At 54.9% G+C, this 9,300-nt stretch overlaps 1 protein-coding gene across 1 annotated transcript in view; it reads left to right on the top strand.

The window, feature by feature from the left end:
- SH3GLB2 (SH3 domain containing GRB2 like, endophilin B2) overlaps window positions 1-9,300 on the top strand; it is a 20,382-nt gene that overhangs the window by 3,666 nt on the left and 7,416 nt on the right. Inside the window, exons 2-4 of the mRNA XM_045288516.1 lie at window positions 48-144; window positions 4,323-4,464; window positions 5,150-5,308. Of these exons, the coding sequence (XP_045144451.1) occupies window positions 48-144; window positions 4,323-4,464; window positions 5,150-5,308 (398 nt within the window). The remainder of the gene's footprint in view (window positions 1-47; window positions 145-4,322; window positions 4,465-5,149; window positions 5,309-9,300) is intronic.

The following is a 9,300-nucleotide window of genomic DNA, read 5'->3' as shown; positions in this document are numbered from 1 at the left end:
GAGGCCCGGGAGAAGCTGCTTCAATGCAGCTGCCACCTTGCCCGCAGCGGGGACGCTCAGCCCGCCGAAGCCCTGGCTGCTTCCGAGCGGTCCAGAAGGGAGCGCGAGCCCGGGGCCGCTGGTGCCGCGGGCCGCGCCCTCAGCGCCCGGAGCTAAACCCAGTTCCGCCCTGCTGCCTGGGACAGGGAGACCCGTGTCCACCGTTTCCACCACTTGGGTTACCGCCCTGCCTTGCCTTTTGCCCCAGACCCCGTGGGAGCCCCGCTAACGAGGGGAGAGGGCAGCAGGCGGCTCCTCCCTCTCTGACTCGGTGCCCTGCCAGAACTCGGGCGTTGGGTAGGCCAAACGGGGAGCTGGGACCCTGTCCAGGGCTTCATGACGCCCGCCCCCGGCCCCCTCTGAGCCTCAGTGTCCACACCTGTGCAGTGGGCCGTGTTGCCGGGATCCTTCGGGACCTCTGGCACACTTGCAGAGGTCGGCCAGAAACCAGGAGGCCCGGCTTATTTCCCTTCTGCTCACTGGAAGGCCTGCTTCCTCCTAGTCCCCTGGGACCTAGCCAGCGGGGGGCCCACCCTGGAAAACTTGCGCAGGCCGCAGAGGTCAGGGTGAGGCAGCCTGTCCATTGGGGCTGGGAGAAACGGAGGCAGCGTCATGTCCCCATGAAGGTCTGGAGCCATCAGATATGGGTGTGGATGCACCCGCCTGTGACCTTGGGGATGTGGCGTCCCCTCTTTGGGCCTCAGTTTCTCCATCTGAAAAATAGGATTTCTAATGCACCACTCCCCGACCCCTGCCAAGATGGGTGCGATGATTCCTTGGGGCCATACATGTACTGGGTCAACAAAAGCAAGTTCCTTATTGGTGTTTGGGTGGTTAATATTGCCATCTATGCATCAAGACCCTTGGGCCAGTCTCCTTCCCTCTCCGCCTCAGTCTCCCCATCTGTTGGTGTGACTTTGTGCGTGTCTCAGCTGGTGGCTGTGGGCACTCACCCTGCAGTCATGGGGGCCTGGACCTTTGTACTGTTCTGGTCCTGCCCCCTTGTCCCTGTTGTTGGCACTCCCGTGGGCAGCCCTCCCACCTCGGAGGAGGTGGAGCCAAGTCCCCACTAGCTGCCCTCCCCAGACGCCTGGGAGGCTGTGTTTACTAGAAAGCCGTAGTGTCCTCAAGAGGATTCTTGTCCTCCTGCCCCCAGTCCTGGTGGGGATGCCGAGGAGATTCCAGAGCCCCTCAGACAGCCCTAGTCCTTCTGGGAGGTGGGAAAGCCACCCTAGCGTTGGCATGGCAACCAGGCTATCACCCACATCTGGCGAAGAACCTGATCTGCCAGTTTCCTGCCGCTGCTGGGGCCCAGCACCTGACCCTGTGGCTTTACTGGCCCATGCTGGAGTGGGAGCCAAGTGGCACCCAAGCCCCAGCCTCCTAGGGTGGAGGAGGGAGCTGGGAGCTTTATAAATAGCGGCTTTCTCTGGCTCTGCACGCCCACCCCCTGCTGCTGCTGTCTTAGACTCTACAGGCACAGCTCTCTGAGGGACCAGGGATGGTCAGTCAGAGCTGGGGGTGGGGGTGGGGGTGCTGAAATGTGACCCGGACAGGAAAGGCCACACAGGGAGCTGGGTCAGGGGCTGGCTGGCCCCTCCCAGCCAAGAGGGACAGGAGGAAGGCTCTGCCTGATCAGCGTGCCGGAAGCTCTTCTGGGTTGGCGCCCTCTTGCCTGGCTCTAGGGCACGTTGGGCCTTCCGTACACTGGGGCAGCTTGAAGAATCCCACCCCCAGCCCCACCTCGGCAGGTCCAAGGCCATGGTGGCGGGGTGAGGGCTTGGGGAGACCCCTTTTGTGGGGGTGCCTGGAATGCCTCCCAGGGGAGGGGCCCTTGACCTGTGCCTTGACAGCTGGGAGGGTCTTGAAGATTTGGCATAGGCTGGGTATTGGGGTGTGTGTGACAGGGACCCTGAGGCCAGAACAGGAGCGGTGGTAGGGTGATTACGCACGGTACGGGTAGCTGTACTAAGAACCAGTACAAGCCGGCGGGGTAGGCAGCAGCAGAGCTGGGTGGGGACCGGGTGCCTGGTGCGACTTTTCCCCTGTGGGCTGTGAGGAGCAGGGTGGGAGTGGAGGAGGCGGGGAGGGGCTGTGGTTGGCCTGGGTGTGGACATGTGAAGTGTGAAGAATCATTGGGGGGAAGGGGCCCCCAGGGTGCTAAGGAGGCATGTAGTGGAAGTACTCTATTACATAGTGATGATGATGATGATGATGATGACACCCCCACCAAGTTGGTTCTAACGCACAGCCGCTCTCAGTGGGGTGTCTGCGACTGTTCGTCTTTACGGGAGCAGACAGCCTGGTCCTTCTCCCAGGAAGTGACTTGTGGGTGTGACCCACCAACTTCAGGGTTCGAAGCCCTTCGTCCACCAAGGCTCCCCGTGAAGGTACCAGCAAAACTCTGTCAAGGCAAAACCAAAACCAGACTCCGTGCCATCAAGTCCAGTCTGACTCATAGCGACCCTACAGGACAGGCTAGACCTGCCCACAGGGTGGGTTTCCGAGACGACAGCTCTGTATGGGACTAGAAAGCCTCATCTTTCTTCCAAGGAGCTGTTGGTGATTTTGAACTGCTAATCTCGTGGTCAGTAGCCCAACACCTAACCCATTGTGCCCCCAGGGTTCCTCCTTGGTAAGTTAAGCACCTTCCAAATCCTTTGGAACAGTTCCCGATGTCCTCATTCTCCTGGGGTACTGGGGCCCAGAGCATGGGCTTCATCTCTCCGACCCTTGTTTCCTTATCTGGGGAAAAAAGGAGGGGCAGGACGGAGCCCCTGTCCTGGGAGACCCCAGCTTGGGGAACCTGAGGTAGAAGAGGAGGTGGAGGCAACGAGTGGGGCAGGGGGCAGAAGTGCTGGGAGCAGTGGTCCCCAGGAAGGGAGCTAAAGGCTCTGACCCTGCCAGCCTGGCCTGCCAGCCCTGCAGGGAGAAACCAACGCTCTGCTGCTGAGTGGCCTGCCCTGTCAGTGGGAGCCGCCCCGTGCTTTCTGGATTATTCATTGCTGGCCACTCAGGAGGGGCCTCTGGAGTCTAGGTCATGACTCTGACCCCCACGCAGCCCCGGCCCCTTGCCTGGCCTCAGTGGCTTCACCTGCCAAACAGGAGACCAACCCGAGCCTGTCTTGGAGGAGCCAGAGAAAGCCTTGGAGTCTCGGCTTGGAAACTGAGGACATCAGCCCAAGGGCCTTCGAGAGCAGCGTGGTCAGAGCTTTGGGCCCGGTTCTGGTTTCCCTCCGGGACCCACCTCGCGTCTGCCAGCCCTAAGGGGGGACCTGGGTGGCATCCTGGTGCCTACCTGCCCTTGGGGTGGGAAGCTGCCAAGCTTCCTGGGTGCTGGGTGCCCCCAGCCGTTGGCTTCAGTCAGTTGACAACGAGCCCTGTCATCTGGCCAGGCTTCCTCCCCACACCTCCCCTGCCCTCGGCGCTTAACCCGGCCCGCCACTGAACTTGGACTCCGGGACAGACCCTGGCCAAACACTCAGCCCTCCTCTTTCTCACTTCATCCTCATGGCCGCCCAAGGAGGGAGATATGGGTGCTCTTCCTTCTTAGCCCCAGTGGTGGTGTTGTTTTCCGCTCAGGAAACCAGTGCTCAGAGAGGCAAAGCCACTTGCCCAAGATCACACAGCTTGAAGCTAGGTGTCTGAATCCAGGGCCTGGGTCCTTTCCTCAGCAGCTCCCAGCTTTCTGGGGTGCCTCCTGAGAGCCCAGGCCTCGCCCTCTGCCATGTTTGCTCATGGACCCTATCCGCCGAGTCTTGCAGAGTCAAGCTGGAAGAACCCATACAAGATGGGCCCCAAGGGTTTCTCTGCCCTCTGAACTGTGGGCTAGATTGGGTATGACTGGGCATTTCTGTGGGGAGAGGGCCTAGAGAATTAGTCCCCAAACTTATTTGGCTTCCTTTTTAGGAAATAAAAAAATTACTCAGCATCCCCCATCTCCCGGCAGTGAAAACTTTTGTACTGTAGCCCATAATCCAGGATAAAGTAGAAGTATCTGCTTTTGTAGCCCCCCACCCCCACCCCGAGGGTGGTATCACCCTCTTTGAGAAGCACTGGTTTTTCGGTTTTATCAAAATTTCCAAAGCAGCTGTGATTCCTAAACTCTGGTCCAGGGGCCAGGGGAAGCTCAGTTAGGGTCCCAGAGCACATTAGGAGCAGGGTGAGTCTCTTGACCACCCTGGATGGCTGGCAGCTGGGCTTGGGGGCAGCGGTGCCAGGGAAAGCACTACCTGTCACCCTCCTCTCTGAGTCCTCCCCACCCCCTGACTCTGCCCTCATAGTTCACAGAGGAGAAATTCGGCCAGGCTGAGAAGACTGAGCTTGATGCCCACTTTGAGAACCTTCTGACCCGGGCGGACAGCACCAAGAACTGGACGGAGAAGATCCTGAGGCAGACAGAGGTGCTGCTGCAGCCCAACCCCAGTGAGTGGACGCAGGGGGCCCTGGGGGCCCGGGGCATGGGGAGCAGTGGTAGGAGGCCAGGCAGGTGGGGCGGGAACTGAGCGGGCAGGATGCGCAGTTAAAGAAAGCTCCAGGCCCCGAGATGCTCCCTGTGGCATGGCGGGACCGCTCTCTGTCGTGCAGGAAGAAATGCCTAGAGACTGCACCACACCTGGGAGGGGAGGTGGGAAAAAGAGAGACCCGGGTTTAGTCCTTTTAGGGAAGTCAGTGAGGCCGAGATGGAAAAGGGCTTGGCCAAGTCACCCGGCAAAGAGCGAGGGGACCAAACCGCCAGGACGAGGGTGACACCGAGTTGCAACGCTTGGATGCTTATAAATCTGATGTGGGACTGAGGGCCCGGAGAGCTGGTGGGGCTGGGGATGCTGCAGGTGGATACGAAGCCCAGTAAATCCATGCTGTCACAAGGAAGGCAGTCAACCAGCTTCGGTTTTGGCCCCGTCACCCCCTGCTGTCTGACGGGGGCAACTCCTTGGTATCCCGGAGCCTTAGTTTGTGTGGAGTGAGCAGTCTCACAGGATGCAGGAGGACTTAAGCAAGAGCATATTCTGGAAGTCGCGAGGCTGGGCGCTTCTGTGGCTGGTGCCTGCTCTGTCCTGCTTGGGCTTGGACCCAAGCGCCCCGTGGTGAGCTTGCTGTCGCCCCGCAGGTGCCAGAGTGGAGGAGTTCCTGTATGAGAAGCTGGACAGGAAGATCCCCTCGCGGGTCACCAACGGGGAGCTGCTGGCTCAGTACATGAGTGAGGCGGCCAGTGAGCTGGGGCCCACCACGCCCTACGGTAAGCCGAGGGGCCCACAGCTGCTCGGTGGTGCCCTCCCTGCCTGTTTTTCATTCACCCAATTGCTCCCCAAATTGACCCTCGTTATCACCTCAATCGATGCAGAAATAGTAAAAAAAAAAAGTAAATATTTAAAAAAACAACAACAGACATTTCCCCTGCCCGGTTCTGGGGGTGGGGGTGGGGGTGGTATGTGTGTGTGTGTGTGTGTGTGTGTGTGTTTTAATCGTGGTACCAGACGCAACCAAGCATCGGCCAGTTCAGCCGTGTTCACTCATCCGAATCAGGAACGGGAATGGCACTTACCAGTGGGGCAGCCACCACCGGGTGCACGTCTCAGTAAGATGGTGCCACACTTCCTATCCTGGTTGCTACCTGGTGTCTTAAACGTGGCATTGTTCTCCAGAGGTTTCCGACCGCTATCTCCCCTCCCCTCCCCTCCCCAATGGAACAGTTTTTATTGAGGCATTCTTTCCAGACCATGAAATCTCCCTATGTTAAGGGATCTTTTACACACCTTCACAGACACCCCTCCCCTCCCCAATGGAACAGTTTTTATTGAGGCATTCTTTCCAGACCATGAAATCTCCCTATGTTAAGGGATCTTTTACACACCTTCACAGACACCTGTTCAAGGCTTGTTAGTCATTTGGCAGGCAGTCCCACAAATCCAGATCCCGTGTCGTTTCTGTGGACAGCGGTCCTTCCGCCCAGCCCCAGGCGGCCAGGAACGGACTCGTTTCCCGCCCTGTGTGTCTGCCCTTCCTGAGCAGTGCAGTGAAGACGTGCCTCAGAGAGCCTTGCTTTGGATTCCTTTCACCACCTATCCTAATGCTTTTGAGGCTGGGCCATGTTGTAGCGCATCTCGGGATTTTATTCCGCTTGATTGCCGACAAGGATTCCTTTGTAGGCTCCCCATCCACCAGTGGGTGGAGATCTGGGTGGTTGTTCCATGATCAATTTGCTTGGCCGTCTCTGGGTACACAAGTTTTCAGTCCTGCGGGAACACCTAGGAGTAGAATTGCTGAATCATGTGCGAAACTTACGTTTCACGTTTTAAGAAGCTGCTAAAACGCTTCCCAAAGTCGCTGCTGGCTTTTATATTCCCGCCCCGGGAATTTCTAAGTATTTGTGGATTTTCCAAGTTTCCTCCTGTTGTTGATTTCTAAATTCCTTCACTCTGGTCAGAGAAAGGAGCCCCGGGGGCGGAGTGGTTATACGTTGACCTGGTCACTGCCAGGTCAGCAATTCGAAACCACAGGCCGCTCCTTGGAAAGAGAAGAGGCTTTGTACGCCCTAGAAGAGTGACAGTCTCGGAAACCTACAGGGGCAGTTTTACCGTGTCCTAGAGGGTCGCTCTGGGTGGAACGGACATGCTGGCCCTGAGTTTGAGTTTGTGTTTGGGGGGCATGCTAAGAGCAAAGAGCTCTGGTGTGGATTACAGTTCGGTTGCTAATCCAGCAGCCATTCTCTGGGAGAAAGATGAAGCTTTCTGTTGCTGTAAAGATTGGTAGCCTCTGAAACTCTAAGGGGTAGTGCTCCCATGCCCTTCTGGGTCACTAGGAATCGGGGATTGATCTGCAGGCAGCTGGTATGTCAGGGAACATGCTTTGTGTGGTTTTCATCATTTTACTTGTATTGAGACATGTGATATGGCCTCGCATATGGTCTGTCTTGGGGAGAGAAGTTTCCACGCGCGCTTGAAATATATTCTGCTGTTGCTGAGCAGTGTGTTCTATAAACGCCAGTTACGTCTGGATGGCTGGCGGTGTTGGCCAAATCTTCATTATCCTTGCTGATGTTTGGCTCGTTGCCCTATTTACCATCATCACTGTGTTATAATGATTTATCTCCCCCTTCCCCCATGCTCTCGTACGCCGTCTTTTGTCTCGATGGGTGGATTTCCCTCTTCTAGTTTACGTCAATGGTATCATACAATCTATATCCTCTTGTGTAAGGGACGTACCTCCCTTAACCTAGTGTGTTCAAGGATCATGTGTGGCGAGGTGTATCAGGACTCCACTTCTCGTTATAACTGGATAATAGACTTCATCGTTTATGTACAAGGATAAGTCAGAGAGCATGGTTACGATGTAAACGAAAATATCAAAAGGTGAAGCTGTGGTCTCTGGACGTAGCTATCCATGCAGGCACATGTAGGTAGCCTTCTGCAGGCCATCCCCATCTTTCAAACCCTTCCCCAAGAAGCCTGCGCCCTCTGATTCAGACCACATCAAAACGGCAGCTTGGCCCTTTTAAATGGTCTTTGATTTGGGGCCACAAGAAAGAAGTCTGAGGGGGCAGGTCAGGCTGTCACAGGTGGATAGGGTCAGGTGTCCCGATAAAACTGTCTGCAGCCAGCTCTTGTTAGCCTTGAAGAATGTGCAGGGGCCTTGGCATGATGGGGGGGAAATTATCAGTGCCACTGCCCTGGAATTTCCTTCACCCAGCTAACCAAGAGCTCCTAGTTGCCCTGTGCGTGTCCTTTACGAAAGTCTATCAAGATGACTCCTTAGGAACCCCTAAAACAGTTGACGTAACTTTCCGAGCTGACCTCTCTGCCTTAAATGTAAGTGGCCGAGGAGATTTCCCGAGGAAGCCACTAGTTTGTTTGGACCTTGTTTATTGAAGACACCCTACTGAGACGAAGACGTGACTCGGAAGGGGCTTAAGGTAATGGAACTTCTCTAGGAACTTTTGAAAGCCCTCACGTTGCTGCGTGCGTGGCCACTCACTGATCACAGAGACAGGCTTAAGCACATTTTGTGTGGAACAAGCCCGTGTACGTTGGGAAGGGGAACCCGAGTGGGCCACATTTTGTCTAGCCATTCGTCTGTGGATAGAGACTTGAGTTTTCACCGTGTGTCTGGGCGCGAGGGTGGCCTGCACGTGCCTGTCTGAGTCCCTTTTTTCAATCCTGCTGAGTATTTACCTAGAAATGACTGGGTCACGTGGTATTTTCTATGTGTTTGTTTTGTTTTGTTTTCAGTGTAATTGCCAAACTTTTTCACAGCCGCTGCACTATTTTGTATTCGCTTAGTGATGAAGAAGAGTTTGGATTTTTTTTCACCTCCTCTCCAATCGTGGATATTTTCTGATATTTTTGTTTGTTTTAAATAATACTTATCCTAAGGAATCAAACCAAAATCATCACTGCCATCGAGTCTGTTCCTACTCAGAGCTGCCTTCTTTCCCTTACAGGACAGAGCGGCACTGCCCTGTGGCTTTCTAAGACTGTCGGCAGCTTTTATAGGGGTCGAAACCTCTGCTTTCTCCCACGAGTTCAGAGCGGTCTTTGCATCACCTGGATATTCAACTCATATCTGATGTATACGGTTTCCAAATATGTTCTCCCCTAGGTGCCCTTTTCATTTCCTTAATATTCTTTGATGCACAAAAGTTTTACATTTTGACCTTGAGGTCCCGTTTATCTTTTAATTTTCCTTGTATTTTTGGAGTCATCACCAGAAATCCATTGCTTAAAAGAACACCCTGAAACTTGACCTTTTCTTCTAAGAGTTTGATGGTTTTCAGCGCCCACGCTTAGAAATCATATCCATTTGAGTGGGGTCTGGTGTGTGATGGGACGTCACGGTCCGGCTTTGCTCTTTCCCGGGTGGGAATCAGTTGTTCCTCATCCTTTTGCTGAAGAGACTGCTCCCTCTCCAGTGAATGAGTTCAGTTCCCTTGCAAACAGAAACTGGACTTAGATGGATGGGTTTCTTTCTGAATGCTCGTCTCGATTGCATTGATCTAGTTGTGCATCCTCATGCGAGGACCAGACTGTTTTCACTATTGTAGCTTCATAGTATATTTGAAATCAGAAATGAGTTTTTCTCCTTTGTTCCCCCCACCCACCCCCACCCCGAGATTGTGTGGGCTCTTCAGAGTCGCTGGTAATTCCACATGCGCTTGAGGATCGATTTTCCCATTTCTGCTAAGACTGCTTTGACATTTCAATAGGAATTATGCTGTATCTGTGGATCACTTTGAGTAAAACTAACATCTTAGAAATGCCAGTC

Source organism: Echinops telfairi, unplaced genomic scaffold (genome assembly GCF_000313985.2).
Source record: "Echinops telfairi isolate 266 unplaced genomic scaffold, ASM31398v2 ScPeMD7_22;HRSCAF=79, whole genome shotgun sequence".
NCBI lineage: Eukaryota > Metazoa > Chordata > Mammalia > Afrosoricida > Tenrecidae > Echinops > Echinops telfairi.
Note: the sequence above shows the minus strand (reverse complement) of the source record. Positions and strands in the feature narration are given on the sequence as shown.